Source organism: Scylla paramamosain, unplaced genomic scaffold (genome assembly GCF_035594125.1).
Source record: "Scylla paramamosain isolate STU-SP2022 unplaced genomic scaffold, ASM3559412v1 Contig115, whole genome shotgun sequence".
Lineage (NCBI taxonomy): Eukaryota > Metazoa > Arthropoda > Malacostraca > Decapoda > Portunidae > Scylla > Scylla paramamosain.
In genome coordinates, this window is record NW_026973780.1 from 45,384 (window position 1) to 67,483 (window position 22,100).

The 22,100-nt window shown below is 45.6% G+C and overlaps 1 protein-coding gene across 1 annotated transcript; it reads right to left on the minus strand.

Annotated features, from left to right (window-relative positions):
* Positions 1-13,212: 13,212 nt before the first annotated feature.
* Positions 13,213-20,863, minus strand: LOC135099287 (histidine-rich glycoprotein-like). The gene is made up of 3 exons (XM_064001675.1): positions 20,476-20,863; positions 19,640-19,756; positions 13,213-13,289 (listed from the first exon to the last, which is right to left on the minus strand). The coding sequence occupies exons 1-3, from the start codon at positions 20,861-20,863 to the stop codon at positions 13,213-13,215; spliced, it is 582 nt and encodes a 193-aa protein (XP_063857745.1).
* Positions 20,864-22,100: the final 1,237 nt, after the last annotated feature.

Below are 22,100 nucleotides of genomic sequence, written 5' to 3' on the forward strand. Positions count from 1 at the left end.
AACTCTTTCAGCTCTGTCTGTCAACATCTACCTTTCCTTCTTGCTGGAAGTTTGCCTACATTCAACCTGTTCCTAAAAAGGGTGACCGTTCTAATCCCTCAAACTACCGTCCTATTGCTTTAATTTCCTGCTTATCTAAAGTTTTTGAATCTATCCCCAATAGGAAGATTCTTAAACATCTATCACTTCACAACCTTCTATCTGATCGCCAGTATGGGTTCCGTCAAGGCCGCTCTACTGGTGATCTTCTGGCTTTCCTTACTGAGTCTTGGTCATCCTCTTTTAGAGACTTTGGTGAAACTTTTGCTGTTGCCTTGGACATATCAAAAGCCTTTGATAGAGTCTGGCACAAAGCTTTGATTTCCAAACTACCCTCCTACGGTTTCTATCCTTCTCTTTGTAACTTCATCTCAAGTTTCCTTTCTGACCGTTCTATTGCTGCTGTGGTAGACGGTCACTGTTCTTCTACTAAATCTATTAACAGTGGTGTTCCTCAGGGTTCTGTCCTGTCACCCACTCTCTTCTTATTATTCATTAATGATCTTCTAAACCAAACTTCTTGTCCTATCCACTCCTATGCTGATGATACCACCTGCACTTTTCCACGTCTTTTCATAGACGTCCAACCCTTCAGGAGGTAAACATATCACGCAGGGAAGCCACAGAACGCCTGACTTCTGATCTTTCTAAAATTTCTGATTGGGGCAGAGCAAACTTGGTATTGTTCAATGCCTCAAAAACTCAATTCCTCCATCTATCAACTCGACACAACCTTCCAGACAACTATCCCCTCTTTTTCAATGACACTCAACTGTCCCCTTCTTCTACACTGAACATCCTCGGTCTGTCCTTTACTTATAATCTGAACTGGAAACTTCACATCTCATCTCTAGCTAAAATAGCTTCTATGAAGTTAGGTGTTCTGAGACGTCTCCGCCAGTTTTTCTCACCCCCCCAGTTGCTAACTCTGTACAAGGGCCTTATCCGTCCATGTATGGAGTATGCTTCACATGTCTGGGGGGGTTCCACTCATACTGCTCTTCTAGACAGGGTGGAATCAAAAGCTTTTCGTCTCATCAACTCCTCTCCTCTAACTGACTGTCTTCAGCCTCTCTCTCACCGCCGCAATGTTGCATATCTAGCTGTCTTTTACCGCTATTTTCATGCTAACTGCTCTTCTGATCTTGCTAACTGCATGCCTCCCCTCCTTCCGCGGCCTCGCTGCACAAGACTTTCTTCTTTCTCTCACCCCTATTCTGTCCACCTCTCTAACGCAAGAGTTAACCAGTACTCTCAATCATTCATCCCTTTCTCTGGTAAACTCTGGAACTCCCTGCCTGCTTCTGTATTTCCACCTTCCTATGACTTGAATTCCTTCAAGAGGGAGGTTTCAAGACACTTATCCACCAATTTTTAACCACTGCTTTGACCCTTTTATAGGACTGGCATTTCAGTGGGCATTTTTTTTTTATTAGATTTTTGTTGCCCTTGGCCAGTGTCCTTCCTACATAAAAAAAAAAAAAACTTGGTATTGTTCAATGCCTCAAAAACTCAATTCCTCCATCTATCAACTCGACACAACCTTCCAGACAACAATCCCCTCTTCTTCAATGACACTCAATTGTCCCTTTCTTCTACACTGAACATCCTCGGTCTGTCCTTTACTTATAATCTGAACTGGAAACTTCACATCTCATCGCTAGCTAAAACAGCTTCTATGAAGTTAGACGTTCTGAGACGTCCCCGCCAGTTTTCTCCCCCCCCCCCCAGCTGCTAACTGTGTACAAGGGCCTTATCCGTCCATGTAAGGAGTATGCTTCACATGTCTGAGGGGATTCCACTTATACTGCTCTTCTAGACTCTTCTACTTTTCGTCTCATCAACTCCCCTCCTCTAACTGACTGTCTTCAGCCTCTCTCTCACAGCCGCAATGTTGCATCTTCTACCGCTATTTTCATGCTAACTGCTCTTCTGATCTTGCTACCTGCATGCCTCCCCTCGTCCCGCGGCTTCGCTGCACAAGACTTTCTTCTTTCTTTCACCCCTATTCTGTCCACCTCTCTAATGCAAGAGTTAACCAGTATTCTCAATCATTCATCCTTTTCTCTGATAAACTCTGGAACTCCCTGCCGGCTTCTGTTTTTCCTCCTTCCTATGACTTGAATTCTTTCAAAAGAGACTGGGATTTCAGTGGGTATATTTTTATTGGATTTTTGTTACACTTGGCCAGTGTCCCTCTTACATAAAAAAAAAAAAAAAAAAAGGAATAACTAGTACACTCTTTTCTCTTTTTTTCCTCCTTTCCCTCCTCTATCCGTCTCTCCCTCTCCTTCCTCTCATTTATTCCTGTCTTCCCTACGACACAATTTTTTTTTCTCTCCCGCTCCCTCCTCTTCCTCTCCTCCCTTTCCTACACTTCCCTCTTTTAATATCCAGACATTCATCTTCCCTTCCAATTCCTCTCTCTCTCTCTCTCTCTCTCTCTCTCTCTCTCTCTCTCTCTCTCTCTCTCTCTCTCTCTCTCTCTCTCTCTCTCTCATTCTCTCTCTCTCATATTAGTTAATCAATCAGCCATTCATTCAATCAATCATTCATTCATTCATTCATTCATTCAGTCAGTCAGTCAGTCAGTCATTCAGTCAGTCAGTCAGTCAGTTAACCAACCAGCCAGCCAGCCAGCCAGCCAACTAGCCAACCAGTCAGCCAGCCAACAGGTAAATTAATAAATAGAAAGGGACAAAAGGTAATCGAGTTGTGGTAATGAATTCCATTAAATGAAGCACTAAACGTTTGAAAAAAAATTGCTTCCTTTTGTGTCCAGAAACAAGAAATTGCATTAGATTTGAAAGGAAGACACGTGTAGAGAGAGAGGTCAGGTAAGGTTACGTTGGATAAGGTCAGGTAAGGTTAGGTTAGGTTAGGTTTGGTCAGGTCAGGTCAGGTCATGTTAGGTCAAGTCAGGGTAAGTTAGGAAATGTAAAGTCAGGTAAGGTTTCGATAGAATAGGATAGGATAGGATAGGATAGGATAGGTTAGGTTAGGTTACGTAAAGTAAGGTTAAGTTAGGTTAGTTAGGTTAGGATAGGTTATGTACGGTTAGGTTAGGTTAGGTTAGGTTAGGTAAGGTTAGGTTAGGTTAGGTTAGGTTAGGTTAAAGGTAAGGTAAGGCAAGGTAAGAAGGTAAGGTAAGGTAAAACTAAAATAATGTAAAGCTAGATTAGAATAAATTAAGTTAAGGTAGGAAAGGTTAGCAGGATATTTTCTATTTATTTATTTATTTTTTTTTTTTTTACGTAGGAGGGACACTGGCGAAGTGCAACAAAAATCCAATAAAAAAAATGCCCATTGAAATGCCAGTCCCGTAAAAGGGTCAAAGCAGTAGTCAAAAATTGATGAATAAGTGTCTTGAAACCTCCCTCTTGAAGGAATTCAAGTCATAGGAAGGTGGAAATACAGAAGCAGGCAGGGAGTTCCAGAGTTTACCAGAGAAAGGGATGAATGATTGAGAATACTGGTTAACTCTTGCGTTAGAGAGGTAGACAGAATAGGGGTGAGAGAAAGAAGAAAGCCTTGTGCAGCTAGGCCGCGGGAGGAGGGGAGGCATGCAGTTAGCAAGATCAGAAGAGCAGTTAGCATGAAAATAGCGGTAAAAGACAGCTAGATATGCAACATTGCGGCAGTGAGAGAGAGGCTGAAGACAGTCAGTTAGAGGAGAGGAGTTGATGAGACGAAAAGCTTTTGATTCCACCCTGTCTAGAAGAGCAGTATGAGTGGAACCCCCCCAGACATGTGAAGCATACTCCATACATGGACGGATAAGGCCCTTGTACAGAGTTAGCAGCTGGGGGGAGTCTCTGGTGGAGACGTCTCAGAACACCTAACTTCATAGAAGCTGTTTTAGCTAGAGATAAGATGTGAAGTTTCCAGTTCAGATTATAAGTAAAGGACAGACCGAGGATGTTCAGTGTAGAAGAGGGGGGCAGTTGAGTGTCATTGCAGAAGAGGGGATTGTTGTCTGGAAGGTTGTTTCGAGTTGATAGATGGAAGAATTGAGTATTTGAGGCATTGAACAATACCAAGTTTGCTCTGCCCCAATCAGAAATTTTAGAAAGATCAAAAGTCAAGGGTTCTGTGGCTTCCCTGCGTGAAATGTTTACCTCCTGAAGGGTTGGATGTCTATGAAAAGACGTGGAAAAGTGCAGGGTGGTATCATCAGCGTAGGAGTGGATAGGACAAGAAGTTTGGTTTAGAAGATCATTAATGAATAATAAGAAGAGAGTAGGTGACAGGACAGAACCCTGAGGAACACCACTCTTAATAGATTTAGGAGAAAAACAGTGACCGTCTACCACAGCAGTATTAGAACGGTCGGAAAGGAAACTTGAGATGAAGTTACAGAGAGAAGGATAGAAGCCGTAAGAGGGTAGTTTGGAAATCAAAGCTTTGTGCCAGACTCTATCAAAGGCTTTTGGTATGTCTAAGGCAACAGCAAAAGTTTCACTAAAATCTCTAAAAGAGGATGACAAAGACTCAGTAAGGAAAGCCAGAAGATCACCAGTGGAGCGGCCTTGACAGAACCCATACTGGCGATCAGATAGAAGGTTGTGAAGTGATAGATGTTTAAGAATTTTCTTGTTGAGGATAGATTGAAAAACTTTAGATAGGCAGGAAATTAAAGCAATAGGACAGTAGTTTGAGGGATTAGAACGGTCACCCTTTTTAGGAACAGGTTGAATGTAGGCAAACCTCCAGCAAGAAGGAAAGGTAGATGTTGACAGACAGAGCTGAAAGAGTTTGACTAGGCAAGGTGCAAGCACAGAGACAGTTTCGGAGAGCAATAGGAGGGACCCCATCAGGTCCATAAGCCTTCCGAGGGTTTAGGCCAGCGAGGGAATGGAAAACATCATTGTGAAGAATTTTAATAGGTGGCATGAAGTAGTCAAAGGGTGGAGGAAAGAGAGGAACAAGCCCAGAATCGTCCAAGGTAGGGTTTTTAGCAAAGGATTGAGCAAAGAGTTCAGCTTTAGAAATAAATGTGATAGCAGTGGTGCTATCTGGTTGAAATAGAGGAGGGAAAGAAGAAGCAAAGTTATTGGAGATATTTTTGGCTAGATGACAGAAATCACGAGGGGAGTTAGATCTTGAAAGGTTTTGACAATTTCTGTTAATGAAGGAGTTTTTGGCTAGTTGGAGAACAGACTTGGCATGGTTCCGGGCAGAAATATAAAGTGCATGAGATTCTGGTGATAGAAGGCTTATTTACCTTTTGTGGGCCATCTCTCTATCATGTATAGCACGAGAACAAGCTGTGTTAAACCAAGGTTTAGAAGGTTTAGGACGAGAAAAAGAGTGAGGATTGTACGCCTCCATGCCAGACACTATCACCTCTGTTATGCGCTCAGCACACAGAGACTGGTCTCTGACACGGAAGCAGTAGTCATTCCAAGGAAAATCAGCAAAATACCTCCTCAGGTCCCCCCAACTAGTAGAAGCAAAACGCCAGAGGCACCTTCGCTTAGGGGGATCCTGAGGAGGGATTGGAGCGATAGGACAAGATATAGATATGAGATTGTGATCGGAGGAGCCCAACGGAGAAGAAAGGGTGACAGCATAAACAGAAGGATTAGAGGTCAGGAAAAGGTCAAGAATGTTGGGCGTATCTCCAAGACGGTCAGGAATACGAGTAAGGTGTACCAATTGCTCTAGGTCGTGGAGGATAGCAAAGTTGTAGGCTAGTTCACCAGGATGGTCAGTAAAGGGAGAGGAAAGCCAAAGCTGGTGGTGAACATTGAAGTCTCCAAGAATCGAGATTTCTGCAAAAGGGAAGAGGGTCAGAATGTGCTCCACTTTGGAAGTTGAGTAGTTAAAGAATTTCTTATAGTCAGAGGAGTTAGGAGAGAGGTATACAGCACAGATAAATTTAGTTGACGGGATTGTCAAGACACTTAGGTTCGTCGACAGAAAGGCAGTCCGACCTGGGGACATTTCTGGTCCCTTACACAGATGGGGACTCCGAGGCTGGTGTAGGAGTCGCCATGATGATTTTAAAATTTTTGAGTGAAGGGTGTGTGTGTTATTAGGTGCTTGTAGTTTTGTGTGGAGGAAGAGAATTGTTTTTAGAGGTCAGGCTGTGACTGCCCTCTTGTGTTGTGAGACACAAAGGGAAACGTTCAGTGAGGTCACAGCTGGGTTTAATGATAAGTTCACAGCACTCCCTGAACAGTGCTTTAGACCTCACTGGGAGTAATTATCGTTTCGGCAGGTGTCTACTGGTGGAGAGAGAGAGAGAGAGAGAGAGAGAGAGAGAGAGAGAGAGACGAGAGAGAGAGAGAGAGAGAGAGAGAGAGAGAGAGAGAGAGAGAGAGAGAGAGAGAGAGATGGGGGGGTTAGTGGTGGTGATGGTGGTTTAAATGATAATAATAATAATGAAATTAATAATAATAATAATAATAATAATAATAATAATAATAATAATAATAATAATAATAATAATGATAATAATAATGATAATAGTAATAATAATAATAATAATAATAATAATAATAATAATAATAATAATAATAATAATAATGGTCTTAAAGTAATGATAATCTTCTTCCTCCTCCTCTTCCTCCTCTCTCTCTCTCTCTCTCTCTCTCTCTCTCTCTCTCTCTCTCTCTCTCTCTCTCTCTCTCTCTCTCTCTCTCTCTCTCTCTCTCTCTCTCTCTCTCTCTCTCTCTCTCTCTCTCTCTCTCTCTCTCTTTTTTAAACAAATATTTACAGAAAGGCTTAAAATTGCACGTTGAGTATGGAATTATTTAAGAAGCCTATGATAGTAATATTTACAGGAATAACACTATACATATTTAAAATAAAGATAATAATGCTAATACAATAATACAATAAAATAATACAAATTTAAAGCGCCAGTGGGGACAGGTGCGTGCTACGCCAGCTGTGGGCTGCCAGCTTCACCTGGTGCGTGGACATGTCCTGCAATTGGGGCGTGGCCGCCGTGAACATGTTCCACAGCCGCGAAGTCCTGGCTGTGTAGGTGCGCTGGTGTTGGCTAGAGCGAGATCGAGGCACCCTCACTAGCTCGTCGCTACTGGCTGCAGCTCTGGTGCACCTCTGCACTGTGTGTGGCAGCAGCCTCAGGGGGTCAAGGTGAGGGACCCTCTGCACCTGAGTTTTGTAGCACACCACTAGTGCCGACACGTCCCGGCGATGCTCCAGTGACGTTACTGGTGGTTGGTGCTGTTGGTCCTCATCGGTGGCCACCAAGCGCAAGGCTTGGTGCTGCACAGCATCCAGTCTCTGCATGTGGGTGGCGGCACTCGACATCCACGACAGGGCACCGTACTCCATACATGGGCGTATCTGTGTCCTGTATAGCGTGAGGATGCCCCGTGGGTCGAGGGTGTTCGCCATCCTGCGCAGGGCAGAGACTCGGAGAGAGGTCTGGCGGGCGACGACAGCGATGTGGTGATCGAAGCGTAGGCCGCGGTCCACAGACACGCCCAGGATCTTGATGTAATCCTGAAGTGGCAGGCTCTTGCCTCCAAAACGCAGCTGTCCTGAGACTGCGTGTGAGGCACCTGGGGACCGCGAGATGACCATCGCCTGCGTATTCTCAGGAGCGAAGTTAACCTGCCACATCTTTCTCCACTGCTCCACCAGTCCGAGCTGCCTGTTCAGCTCATTGACGGCACGCTGACTGTCGAGGCGGCAGTAGGAGCGGGAGAGTGTGCAGTCGTCGGCGTATGCTGCCACAGATGACAGCTGCCGGAGGAGGTCGTCGATGTATATGTTCCATAGGACTGGGCCCAAGACGGAGCCTTGTGGAACTGAGGCCCGGACAGGTGAAGGCCTTGATGACTGCCCGTTGACTACTACCTGAAGGGTCCTACCCTGGAGGTAATCTTCTAGCAGCATTAACAGGTCACCTTAGACACCCTTGGCGCAAAGCTTTTCAATGAGCCCCTCGTGCCAGACCCTGTCAAAAGCCCCAGCAATGTCCAGGGCCACCACAAGGGTGTCCAGGCCTTCTTCCAGGACGTCTTGCCAGTCCTTGGAGATGATGAGGAGGAGGTCTGCGGTGGATCTGCCAGGCCTGAAGCCAAACTGCCTGTCTGAGAGGAGGTGGTTCTCGCTCAGGTGTTGGTAGATGGCAGCAGCCACTATTTGCTCCAGCAACTTGCCCATCACTGAGAGCAGGGAGATGGGTCTGTAGTTGTTGGGCTCAGACCTTGAGTTTTTCTTATGGACTGGTACCACACGCGCTTCCTTCCATACTGAGGGCCACTTCTTCTCCCTCAGGCAAGATGTGAAGACGGTGGTGAGAGGAGCTGACAGCTCTCTAGCGCAGTGCTTGAGGAGACGTGGGCTGACGTCATCCGGGCCTGTGGCTTTACCCACATCCACCGCACCGAGTAGCCGCTCAACCTGCTCTGCCGTCACCAAGACAGTGGTGACAGTGCAATCAGTTTCCGGGGCCAGCTGTGGTACAGGTCGTGCCGAGTCATCAACCTTCATTTTGTTGGCGAAAAGCTCGGCGAGGAGTGTGGCCTTGTCTGCACTGCTCGTGGCAGTGGATCCGTCAGGTCTGGTGAGTGGAGGAAGAGTCTCGCGGTGACATGCTCCTTGCTGCTCTTTCACCAGATTCCACCAGGTCTTGTTGCCAACACCTGGGCCACTGAGCTTTCGCCTTCTGTCCTCCCTTAGCTGATTCCTCGCCCATCTGCAGATAGACGTCATCCTCTTACACGCCACCCAGTGCAGCGTCTTGTTCCTGCGTGACGGGTGTCGCTTGTACCTCACCCAGGCAGCATGCTTGGCCTCGGCAGATGCTCTGCAGCGAAAACCAAACCAGGCGGGATCACCAGGCCTGGAGAGATATACTCGGCTGGGCACATGCTGCTGTTGGAGGGCAAAGAGCCTGGTGGTTAGGGTGCGTGCCTTGGTCTCAGCATCTCCCATTAGAAGGGACTCCCAGTCCGTGTTCTCCATGTCTTGCTTCATGGATGGCCAGTCCGCCCTGTTTCAAAGCCAGACGGTACGCGGGATAGCGTCTTCCCTCGCCGTTTGCAGCTCGACCTGAGACAACACAGCAAAGTGGTCTGAGCTGCCCACTGGTCCTAGCTGCTGGCAGCTGTCACCACAGGATCCAGCAGCCCTCCCCGCTCGTGTGTAGGGAAGGTGACATGGTTGATTAGGGCCTGAACAGTTAGGAGATTACTGAAGGCATCCTGCTCCATGTGGAAGTTCAGGTCCCCCACTATCATCACATGGGAACACTTGTGACGCTGGAGCAGGGTGTCGAGTTCCTCCGTCAGGAAGTCTAGCGGGGCTCGTCCTTGTCTCGGGGGGCGGTACATGACACAGACGAGAAGCCCACTGTTGTCTGCAAGTACCACCCTGAAGAACAGTGCCTCCATCAGGTGTGGCACGGCTACCTCAAGTTCCTGTGTTTGGAGGCCGTCCTTAAAACAGGCAGCGACACCTCCGCCTGCTCTATTTTTTCGGTCCATCCTCACCCACAGGGAGTAGCCTGATATTTTGCCGAACGTCGGCTCCACCTCGTCACTCAGCCACGTTTCTCTTACTGCGACAATGTCAGCACTATGTCTCAGCACGAAATTGTGGCTAAGGTCACCTACATTGGTGCGGAGTCTCTCTCTCTCTCTCTCTCTCTCTCTCTCTCTCTCTCTCTCTCTCTCTCTCTCTCTCTCTCTCTCTCTCTCTCTCTCTCTCTCTCTCTCTCTCTCTCTCTCTCTCTCTCTCTCTCTCTCTCTCTCTTTTATTTATACAGAATACATTACTTGTTATAGAGTTCAATGTAGTGCATATTACATACAAGTACAATATTTTACAGGCTAAAGGAAACATGATTAGTGTGTCCTATCTCAAAGCCCAACTCTGATGCCTGGTGTTCTCATGACGGCAGCCACGCGTTCACCAGCTCCTTGAAGCTCTGTGCCGTCGTGTTGTCCAGGCGTGGCTGTGAGGCAAGCAGTCCATTCCACCATGTTACATAAGTGTTGATGAATTGCCTCTGGTGGTGCCACGTTCTGCAGCGGGGCTGTAACAGTTCGGCGGGAGCTCGGGAGACTGATCTTGTGTCCACCTGTGCCCGCCGAAGGGGCTGCCTAAGAGGCTGGAGGTGATGGACCCGCTGCTGATGTATCTTGAACATCGCTGTGAGGCCCGCCACATCACGGCGGTGCTGAAGACTGCAGAGTCCTGGATGTTGTTGCGCGCTGCTGCTTTCCCTGATCTCTGCACGGCCCTGGACCTTGTCGAGGAGGGCGAGGTGTTTGCGTGGCGCGCCGCCCCACGCGAGGCATGCGTACTCCAGGGACGAGCGAATCTGCGTCTTATAAAGAGTCTGAATCCCCTCGCCGTCAGGCAGCCATGACATCCTTCTCAGGGATGCCAGCTTGCCTGAAGCCTCTCTGGCGAGTCGCTCGATGTGGGATTTGAAGGTCAGCCTCCTGTCGTAGGTGACCCCCAAAATTTCCACTTCCTCCTTGGACGCCAGTGCCTTTCCTTCGAAGACCAGGGGCAGAGGCTCCCCCGACCTGGAGACAGTAAGCAGCTGAGCCTTGTTAGGGGCAAATTTCACCTGCCTCTTATTGCCCCAGGCTACGATGCGGTTCAGAGTGTTGTTGAGTTCAGCTGTGGAGCGAGCCTCTTCCCCTGCCTCGTAGCTGTGCGTCAGGGTGATGTCGTCTGCATAGGCCTGTGCACTGGGTATTAAGTTCAATAGTTCATTTATATAAATGTTCCATAGCAGAGGGCCTAAGCAGCTTCCCTGGGGAACACCTGCTTTGATTGGGTGTACTTCCGACTCTCTGCCGTTGAGCACAACTTTCAGATGTCTCTCCCTCAGGTAGTCGGTGAAGAGCTGGAGAAGAGGCCCCTCGACACCTGCAGCACGAAGTCTTTCGATGAGAGCTTCATGCCTTGTCAAAAGCTCCCTCGATGTCGAGTGCCACAGTGACAGTGGCCCTTCCTTTGTCCAGGGCCGCACTCCACTTCGCGGTTAGCAGCAGGTGCAGGTCAGCAGCCGATCTGCCTTGTTGGAGCCCGTACTGTCTGATGCACAGCAAGTGATGGCGCTCAAGGTGCTCCGTCATTCTCGTAGCCACGATTCTTTCCAACATCTTACTGAGCACGGGCAGCAGAGACACAGGGCGGTAGTTTTTCACCTCACTTTTAGAATTTTTCTTATGGATCGGAACAACCTTGCTGATTTTCCAGGCTTTGGGCCATCTGCTGCTCTGTAGACAGTGGTTGAAGAGAGAGGTCAGTGTGCGCGCCAGCTCCCCGGCACACTGACGGAGCAGACGGGGACTGATGTAGTCCGGCCCCACTGCCTTACTCTCATCCAATGAGTAGAGCAATTTTTTCACTTCACTCTCACTTGTCACCACTGCCAGTAACTTATTTTTTGTCACTGCAGGCAGAGTTGGAGGTGCTCTGCCCGGATCAGAGATGTTCATTTTCTCTGAGAAGTGTCTGGCCAGGAGGTTCGCCTTCTCTCTCTCTCTCTCTCTCTCTCTCTCTCTCTCTCTCTCTCTCTCTCTCTCTCTCTCTCTCTCTCTCTCTCTCGATGTCCCTACATGTCTCCATCTTCAGTTCTCTCCATCCTCTCTTTTCCCATCCAAAATCGTGACCTACCCACTCCCCTCTCTCTCTCTCTCTCTCTCTCTCTCTCTCTCTCTCTCTCTCTCTCTCTCTCTCTCTCTCTCTGTCTCTGTCTCTGTCTCTGTCTCTAACCACAGAAGTGAGCGACCCCTATGCCCTGGTGGATCTGCTGCACAGTGACCTCGTGGTTGTGGATTTACTCTCCCCTGGCGACCCCTGCTGTGAGAACCCTTACTCAGTGGATGTGCATGAGTCACCAGTCACCTGCTGTACTTACCTGGCTGACTGCCCTGCTGGCATCACCCCTGCCCTCTGCTCATCAGGGCCAGAGGGAGGGGGGGCGGTCACAGGAAGCAAGGATTCTTTGACAGGGAGTGGCCAATCTCTGGAGAGAATAGGGCAGCACTTCTTGCCCGCTCTTTTAGACAGGGTGGAATCAAAAGCTTTTCGTCTCACCAACTCCTCTCCTCTAACTGACTGTCTTCAGCCTCTCTCTCATCGCCGCAATGTTGCATCTCTAGCTGTCTTCTACCACTATTTTCATGCTAACTGCTCTTCTGATCTTGCTAACTGCATGCCTCCCCTCCTCCCGCGGCCTCGCTGCACAAGACTTTCTTCTTTCTCTCACTCTTATTCTGTCCACCTCTCTAATACAAGAGTTAACCAGTATTCTTAATCATGAATTCTTAATAATGAAGGGAGAAGTGGTAATGAGAGAGAGAGAGAGAGAGAGAGAGAGAGAGAGAGAGAGAGAGAGAGAGAGAGAGAGCATCACTACACTCCCCGTACTTATGCCCCTTATCTCCATTCTTTCCCTTCCTTCCCTCTCGCTGCTCCTGTCTCTCCCTCCTCCTCCATTCTAATTCCTTCCCTCCCTCCCTTGAGCTCACAGATGAGGGAGGGAGTGAAGGAGGGAGGGAATCGCTGAATAACAGGTAACGAATGACAATGGCAGTGAAATGAAAGGAAGGAAGGAAAGAGGGAGGAAGGGAGGGAGTACTTAAGTTAATGAGCAAATAAATGAGAGAGAGAGAGAGAGAGAGAGAGAGAGAGAGAGAGAGAGAGAGAGAGAGAGAGAGAGAAAACTGATGTTTCTGGGTGGTGGTTGAGTTGCCTGGCGGCCGCCGCTATGAACAAGCACACAGGATGTAATGAAAGCTTGTGACTCATCTGTCTTATTTATTTACTTCTGGTGGTGAAATGGCGTGCCTTTAACGGCTGCAGCCTGCCACCTTGCTGAGCGCTTTTCAGCTTTCATATATAATTGTGTAACTTAGGGAAGTTCAGAGTTGAATTGTGTTGTTTTCTTTTTGGCAGTGGGTGAGTGAAGGCAAGTGGCAACACGGGGGTGGCTCAGCGAGTCGCGTCTCGTCTCAGTTAAGTAGCACACATCCTGGGCGTGCGTGGGGTGTTGTGGCAAGATAAGCAGCCCTCACTTGTACTACCAGTGTGCTACACTCTATGTTGCCAGGATACTGCTATATTTCCAACCTGCCTATCACCGGTGTCTCTGTGTTTCCTCTACAATGGTTGTGTTTTCACCTTAATTAAGAAGTGTAGTAGAGGTGTATCGGATGTCGAATTTCAGACATCCACGGGTGCGGATGTATATGCGGATGTCATTTTGCGGATGCAGATGTGGATGCGGATATCAGTCTCTGCTAAAATGCGGATGCAAATGCGGATGCGGATATCAAAATATGACATCCTCGCAGATGCGGATGTTTTTACGTCAAACGCTCTGACCAAGAGGACAAAAAAAAAAAAAAAAGCCTGCTTCAGTGTCAGACCATGCAGACAGCAGGAGAAGTAACAAATAAAAGCAAGGTGGCAGAACCAAAATACTGCCAAATGAGTTCGAATGATGTCTTAATAGTTGATACTTCTCTCTTTGAAAGTATTTAATTCATAGGAAGACGGAAATATAGACGCAGGAAGGGAGTTCCAGAGTTTACCACTGGAAGTAAAGTGGAAGTACTTTTTGTTATAATAAAGTTTTATAACAAGTTTCAGCCGCACATTTTGTGCGTTACCAGGATGCGGGACGTGGACCCAACTCGTCGTGCATCCCACCGACCACTTTCCCCAACCTCCACCCTTTTGAAAGTGGTTAACTATAAATCTATAACCAACTGATAATATAACTGAACTGATAATATAAGCACATATATATTACTTGATATTTAAAGTTCAAGATGGGCAAGTTTCTTTTCAAAAACAGTAGCTTATCTACCTTTTCTGGCAAAAGCCGATTGCGTTTAGCGTCATATATCAAGCCAGCACTACTAAACAGCTGCTCACTAGGGACGCTGCTTGGTGGACAGGAAAGATACTGGCAAGCTACCTTTGCCAAATCAGGGTAGACTGTCTTCATTGTCTTCCACCATTGCAAACTATCTTGACTTGTTCCACTTATTCTTTTCTCCCTGTGATATTTCTCAATATCTTTTATGAGTAAAGATACAACAGATGAGTTTTCCACTTCATCATCACTGCTGGAGGTAAGAATAGAGGTCATTGCTCCATCTAATGTTCCACAGGTGGTAGGTGTTTCACTCATATCATCTCTTCTTCGTTTCCTTCTTGGTTCTTCATTTTCCTTTTCTAGAATAGTCGTCTGACGAAGCTCCTCACATACTCTGGCAAGGGATGATTGTATCTGAAGTATGAGTTTCTTCAGCAGGGTTAGACATTACTGATGTGGTATGCTGAAGAGTGTGTTTCAAGGACTTTACAAGTGGAATCACTTCAGCTGCTGTTGATGTGGAGTCACTAAATTTTTTTTGTGATATCTTCATAAGGTCGTAAGGCTTGTACACATTTATACATAATCAACCACTCAGTATTGCTGAGCTGTTTGATTTTGGAGTTGGTAGCAGCATACACACACAGAGATTCCTTTATTTCTAGTGTTCTTTTTAGCATGTGTAAAGTGCTATTCTATCTTGTGGGTGTATCATAAATAACAGAGAGTTTAGGTACTCGCAGCCTGTCCTGAATCTTTTTACTACAAGTTTTTTTTTTTTTATCATGTTTTCCATATCACTATGTGATGATAACCCGGTTTCAGCAATCAGCTGTATTTTATGCACAGTACAATCCAAATTGATATATGACGCTAACACCTGAGAGAAACAGAGCTTTTTTCATATTTTCTCCAGCATCACGCGAAACACAGTGCACATTTGTACGAGATATGTCCCAGTTCATCAAGATATCATCAAACATTTTGGAAATATACTATCTTTTATGTCGTTCTTCCAGTGGTTCAGCCCCTAGCACAAAGTTCGTTCTTTCAAATTCCTTATTTATGGTATGTGCAGTTAAACGCAGCAGTGAGACACCTGCTGAGGTATCTGACCACACATCAGTTGTGAAGGAAAGTTTGTTTTCTTGCTTCACTTCATCAATTATTTCTTTTATTTTCTTGAAAACAGACTCATATATATCACTACATATCATTGATGAATAGAAATTTCGCTACTTTAGACTGTATAGTGGAGCAGCTTCAGTCATCAGTCTCATGAATCCTATGTCCTCAACATGACTGAAAGGTAAATCATCCATGACTAACATTTCTGCTATGCATTTATCCAGTTTCTTTGCCTTAGGGTTAGAAACATCCCATAATTTTGCACTCTGAAAATACTCAGTAACATTCCTTTGCTTAGCATCTGTCTTTGCTTTTTGCAAAGGTGTGTTTTCTATATTTATTTTTTTTCTTCCAACTTCTTTCTCCTTTTGCCATTAACTCTTCAAACTGTTCTTTATGCACAGATTTCAAGTGGTTTTTCAAAGATGTAGTTCCACGTCCCTTTCGTGAATAATCTTTCTTGCACAACAGACACTGTGCTAGCTCACTTGACTTACTCATGAAATATTTTCACACTTCACTGCTGTGTGACACCATTCTTCAGCTGCTACAGCAGTCAGCACACAGAGCAATAAGGCTTTATAAACTTGATTATAATATCCTTTTAAACACAAACACTGGCACACTGTTTATCAGCGCGGAGCAAGCAAGGAAGGAGCACTACTTCTTACTTCGAAGGCAAACTCTTACCAAACTGATGACCTGCCACTGTATTATGTAGGACTTATGTTCAGAATGCCAGTTTACTACTTATGGATCAGTAATATAAATTTTCGAGATGCTTCGCAAATGTGAAAAGAAAATTACTTTATTCTAATGCTTCATTGCATTACATTCTAGTAAGAAATACATCGAAAAGCCCTCTATAATAGTAATAATAATAATAAAACAATAGCTAATATTACACTTCCTCTGTGAAAATCTTTTCATCGGCAACTCACAATATTAGGGGAAACAGGCGACGACAGGAAAACTCATGCGATAAGAAGAGCTCAGCGCTGTCGGTTCATATTTTTCAATATTATTATTTGTATAATTATGAAAACATTCGCAATAAATGTGTTTAAGGAAGAAGCACTGAATTTTATCATGTGAAGTGGGAATAAGGTCTAAGACTGCAATGTACGACATTACTCAGCCACACGACACACGCATTACAGTCTCTCTCTCTCTCTCTCTCTCTCTCTCTCTCTCTCTCTCTCTCTCTCTCTCTCTCTCTCTCTCTCTCTCTCTCTCTCTCACCACCACCAGCATTAAGGCATCGGGAGTTGGGATGAAGGTGACAAGCAAGGGTGATAAGCCTCCTCTCCATCTCCCTCTTCACCCCTCACACACACACACACACACACACACACACACACACACAGTGACTCACTCATCAGTCGTTACTAAGTTTCTAACATTCCATCATTCACAGTTTGCTATTTATTTACTATGTATTTGTACTTCATAGTCACTATGTAAAATTCGCTGCCTCCTTCTGTCCTTCCCCAAAATTCTAGACACATTGCGTTGTGTAAGTTTGAAGGGAAATGAATACGTGATATTATTTGCTTTAGTTTTACTAGATAATTAATTTGTTAGACACACATCAATAAATTTACTCCACATTTCTAAGCTCAGTCTGAACTCTAAGTCCTGTGACTGCGTGTCTATATATTACTCTATAATCTATAGGTTGTGCAGTGCATAAAACACTTCCGCATCCACACATCCTCTGTAAAGTGCGGATGCGGATGCGGATGCTGATATATATTTCATCACAAATGCGGATGCGGAGGCGGACGCGGATGTTCAGTTTATCATAACTACGGATATGTGGATGTTCCGCGGATGCGGATGCGGATACGGATATCCGATACATTTCTAATGTGTATCAGTATTACATACTTACGCTGCAACTTCGCCGCTGAGAGAGAGAGAGAGAGAGAGAGAGAGAGAGAGAGAGAGAGAGAGAGAGAGAGAGAGAGAGAGTAGAGAGAGAAAGAGAGACACCCAGCTAGCTACGTCGCTCCTCCGCCAGCAAGACAGAGGCAGGCAGCCTCAAGGAAAGCCAGCAAAACAGAGGCAGCAACCCTCAGCCATGGTGTGTTGCACTCATCAGTGTTGCAAAAAAATAAATAAATGAAATACATACATATATATATATATATATATATATATATATATATATATATATATATATATATATATATATATATATATATATATATATATATATATATATATATATATATATATATATATATATATATATATATATATATATATATATATATATATATACGAGTATATATATATATATATATATATATGTATGGAAGGTTGTGTTGAGTTGATAGATGGAGGAATTGAGTTTTTGAGGCATTGAACAATACCAAGTTTGCTCTGACCCAATTAGAAAGTTTAGAAAGATCAGAAGTGACGCGTTCCGTGGCTTCCTTGCGTGAACTATTTCCTTCTAAATGGTTGGATGTCTATGAAAAGACATGGAAAAGTGCAGTGTGGTATCGTCAGCATAGGAGTGGATAGGACAAGAAATATGGTTTAGAAAATCATTGATAAATAATAGGAAGAGAGAGGGTGACAGTACATAACCCTGAGGAACACCACTGTTAATAGATTTAGGAGAAGAACAGTGACCATCTACCACAGCAGCAATACAACGGCCAGAAAGAAAACTTGAGATGAAACTACAGAGAGAAGGATAGAAGCCGTAGGAAGTTAGTTTAGAAATCAAAGCTTTGTGCCACACTCTATCAAAAGCTTTTGATATATCCAAGGCAACAGCAAAAGTCTCACCAAAATTTCTCAAAAAGGATGACCAAGACTCAGTAAGGAAAGCCAGATCACCAGTAGAGCGGCCTTGACGGAACCCATACTGGCGGTCAGATAGAAGGTTGTGAAGTAATAGATGTTTAAGAATCTTCCTGTTGAGGATAGATTCAAAAACTTTAGATAGGCAGGAAATTGAAGCAGTAGGATGGTAGTTTGAAGGATTAGAACAGTCACCATTGTTAGGAACAGGCTGAATGTAGGCAAACTTCCAGCAAGAAGGAAAGCCAGATGTTGACAGACAGAGTTGAAAGAGTTTGACTAGGCAAGGTGCAAGCATAGAACAATAGGAGGGACCCCATCAGGTCCATAAGACTTCCGAGGGTTTAGGCCAGCGAGGGCAAGAAAACAGTTTTGTGAAGAATTTTCAATAGGTAGTATGATGTAGTCAGAGGGTGGAGGAGAGGGAGGAACAAGCCCTAAATCATCTAAGGTAGAGTTTTTAGCAAAGGTTTGAGCAAAGAGTTCAGCTTTAGAGATAGATGTGATAACAGTGGTGCCATCTGGTTGAAATAAACGAAGGAAAGAAGAAGAAACAAAGTTATTGGAGATGTTTTTGGCTAGGTGCCCGAAGTCACGAGGAAAGCTAGATCTTGAAAGATTTTGACACTTTCTGTTAATGAAGAAGTTTTTGGCTAGTTGGAGAACAGACTTGGCATGGTTCCAAGCAGAAGTATAAAGTGCATGAGATTCTGGTGCTTAAGTACCTTTTGTGGGCCACCTGTCTATCATGTATAGCACGAGAACAAGCTGTGTTAAACCAAGGTTTAGAAGGTTTAGGACGAGAAAAAGACTGAGGAATGTACGCCTCCATGCCAGACACTATCACCTCTGTTATGCGCTCAGCACACAAAGACTGGTCTCTGACACGGAAGCAGTAGTCATTCCAAGGAAAATTAGCAAAATACCCCCCAACTAACAGAGGCAAAACTCCAGAGGCACCTTCGCTTAGGGGGATCCTGAGGAGGGACTGGAGTGATAGGAAGAAGATATGAAATTGTGATTGGAGGAGCCCAGTGGAGAAGAGAGGGTAACAGCATAAGCAGAAGGATTAGAGGTCAGGAAAAGGTCAAGAATGTTGGGCCTATATCCAAGACGGTCAGGGATATGAGTAGGTTGTTGCACCAGTTGCTCTAGGTCGTGGAGAATAGCAAAGTTGAAGGCTAGTTCACCAGTGAAGGGAGAGGTCACGTGTGTTTTTCTAACTGAAGATTAATTGTGCTGATTGAGTATTAGTTGTATTTATGAATCTGATGTTGTCTTTGTTCGTGCATGATGATTGTGTTGATCAGTGAATATGTTGAAGAGATATAAAGTGATACCAAGTAACTTTGAACGAGTTGAGGATGAATGCCAGTGGGAAATTTTGACTTGTAAGAGATGTAAATAATTAGTAGTTACCAATTAAAATATGAAAATGTTTGTGAGTTTTCGAGTAGCCTTTAAGTACCAAATCCATACAGTATCTTGGACCACGACAGTGTGGTGTGTGCTGTGCTTGCTGGACTGTGTAATCCCATCCACTATCCTGTACTATCCTGTACTATCCTGTACACTGCTGCTGGGTGACTGGCTGGTGTGTGGTGTGTAGTGTAGTGTGGTGTGTGATGCACTTGTTGGCTTGTGTTATCCTGTACACTGCTGCTGGGTGACTGGCTGGTGTGTGGTGTGCAGTGTAGTGTGGTGTGTGATGCACTTGTTGGCTTGTGTTATCCTGTACACTGCTGCTGGGTGACTGGCTGGTGTGTGGTGTGCAGTGTAGTGTGGTGTGTGATGAACTTGTTGGCTTGTGTTATCCTGTACACTGCTGCTGGGTGACTGGCTGGTGTGTGGTGTGCAGTGTAGTGTGATGTATGAAGTACTTGTTGGCTTGTGTTATCCTGTACACTGCTGCTGGGTGACTGGCCGGTGTGTGGTGTGCTGTGTGATGTGGTTGTTGGCCTGTGTAATCCTCTACACTGCTGCTGGCTGACTAGTGTGTGGTGTAGTGTTTGATTACGTGGGTTTTTTTTTTCTTTTTTTTTTTTTTTTTGCGTAGGAGGGACACCGGCCAAGGGCAACACAAATCCAAGAAAAAAATAAAGCTCACTACGATGCCAGTTAGCGAATAGGGTCCGAAGTCTGAGTAAAAAAATGAAGGCACAGAGTGTCTTGAAACTTCCCTCTTGAAGGAATTTAAGTCGTAGGAAGGTGGAAATACAGAAGCAGGCAGGGAGTTCCAGTCTATTAGGAAAAGGAATGAATGCTTGAGAATACTGGTTAACTCTTGCATTAGAGAGGTGGACAGAATAGGGGTGAGAAAGAAGAAAGTCTTATGCAGCGAGGCTGCGGGAGGAGGGGAGGCATGCAGTTAGCATGAACAGAAGAGCAGTTAGCATGAAAATAGCGGTAGAAAACAGCTAGAGATGCAACACTGTTTCTATGAGAGAGAGGCTGAAGCCAGTTAGTTGAGGAGAGAAGTTGATGAGACGAAAAGGTTTTGATTTCACCCTGTCTAAAAGAGCGGTATGAGTGGAGCCCCCCCAGACATGTGAAGCATACTCCATACATGGACGGATAAGACCCTTGTACAATCAACAGCTGGGGAGGTGAGAAAAGCTGGCGGAGACATCTCAGTGCGTTGTGGTGTTGTGCAGTACAGTGTGGTGTGGTGTGATGTTGTGCAGTGTGGTGTGGTGTAGTGTGGTGTGATGTGGTGTGGTGTGGTGAGGCGTGGTGTGCTGAAGTGTGATGTGATGTGGTGTGACACAGTGTGGTGAGGTGTGGTGAGGTGTGGTATGGTGTGGTGTGTTGGTGAAGTGTAGTGTGTTGCTGTGCAGTGTGGTGGAATGTGGTGTGGTGTGACTCAGTGTGGTATGGTGTGGTACAGTGTGGTGTGGTGCAGTGTAGTGCAGTGTGGTGCAGTGTGGTGTGGTGTAATGCAGTGTGGTATGGTATGGTGTGATACAGTGTTGTGTGGTGTAGAGTGAAGCAGTGTGGTGTGGCGTGGTGCAGTGTTGTGTGGTGTGGTGTGGTATGGGGGAGCATGGTGTGGTGTGGGAGAGTGTTGTGTGGTGCAGTGTGGTGGAGAGTGGTGTGGTGTTGTGTGGTGTTGTGTGATATAGTGTGGTACAGAGTGATGTGGTGTTGTGGTGTGGTGTGGTGCAATGCGGTGTAGTGTGGTATGGTGCAGTGTGGTTTGGTGCATTATAGTGTGGTGTGGTTCAGTGTGGTGTGGTGTGGTGTGATCCGGTGCAGTGTGGTGTGGTGTGGTGTGGTGCAGTGGTGCAGTGTGGTGTGTTGTGGTACAGTTTGGTGTGATGTGGTGCAGTGTGGTACAGTGTGATACAGTGTGGTGTGGTGTGGTGGGTGCAGTGTGATGCAGTGTGGTGGGGCAGTGTGGTGTGGTGTGGTGTGGTGTGGTGCGATGCAGTGTGGTTTGGTGTGGTGTGGTGCAGTGTGGTGCAGTGTGGTGCAGTGTGGTGGTGATCTTGATGATGATGATGTTTGGTGATGGTGATAGAGGTAGTGGTTGTGGTGGTGGTGGCGGTGGTGGTAGTGCTGCTGCTGATGATGATGATGTTCTTTTTGGTGATGGTGATTGTGATGCAGTAATGGTGATGTGGCTGGGGGTTGGGTGGGGGGGTAGAGCGAGGTCCTGATGGAGGGTGTCAAGACGGGAGCACAAAGCGGTGTCAGGGTCCAAGGTCATTTTTGGACTTTTAAACTTCCACTTACTACACTTGTCACGATGAACGCCTGCCATGTATTTTTGTAGCCATTTTCATTACAAGTAGTGTTAGCAGTTGATCACTTAGGTCAACAAAAGATACTGTCAAAGTGCCTTTTCTGTTCTGATAAAGAGTACAGTTGTATGCAGGGACAGACGGTAGGCGGGTAGGCGGAGTCTGGTTAGTTACACACACACACACACACACACACACACACACACACACACAAGCACGAGAGATGCGTTTCTCATGACTCAGTATCTACAGTAGGCACAAGGAGAAATAAGAAATGGAGGCGAAGGAAGTTTTCCCCCTCTTCTTCCTCCTCCTTCTCTATTACCTTTTCTCGGTTTTCTATTAATGAAGGTCCGCTAACATTTACTTATTGAATGAAAAAAAAGAAAAATTTTAACGAAAAATAAAGAGAGATGTCATGTCCGGAAATCGCGCGCGCGCGCGCGCTTGTGTGTGTGTGTGTGTGTGTGTGTGTGTGTGTGTGTGTGTGTGTGTGTGTGTGTGAACAGAATTTCAGCGCAAATAAAAAAAATTCGCCT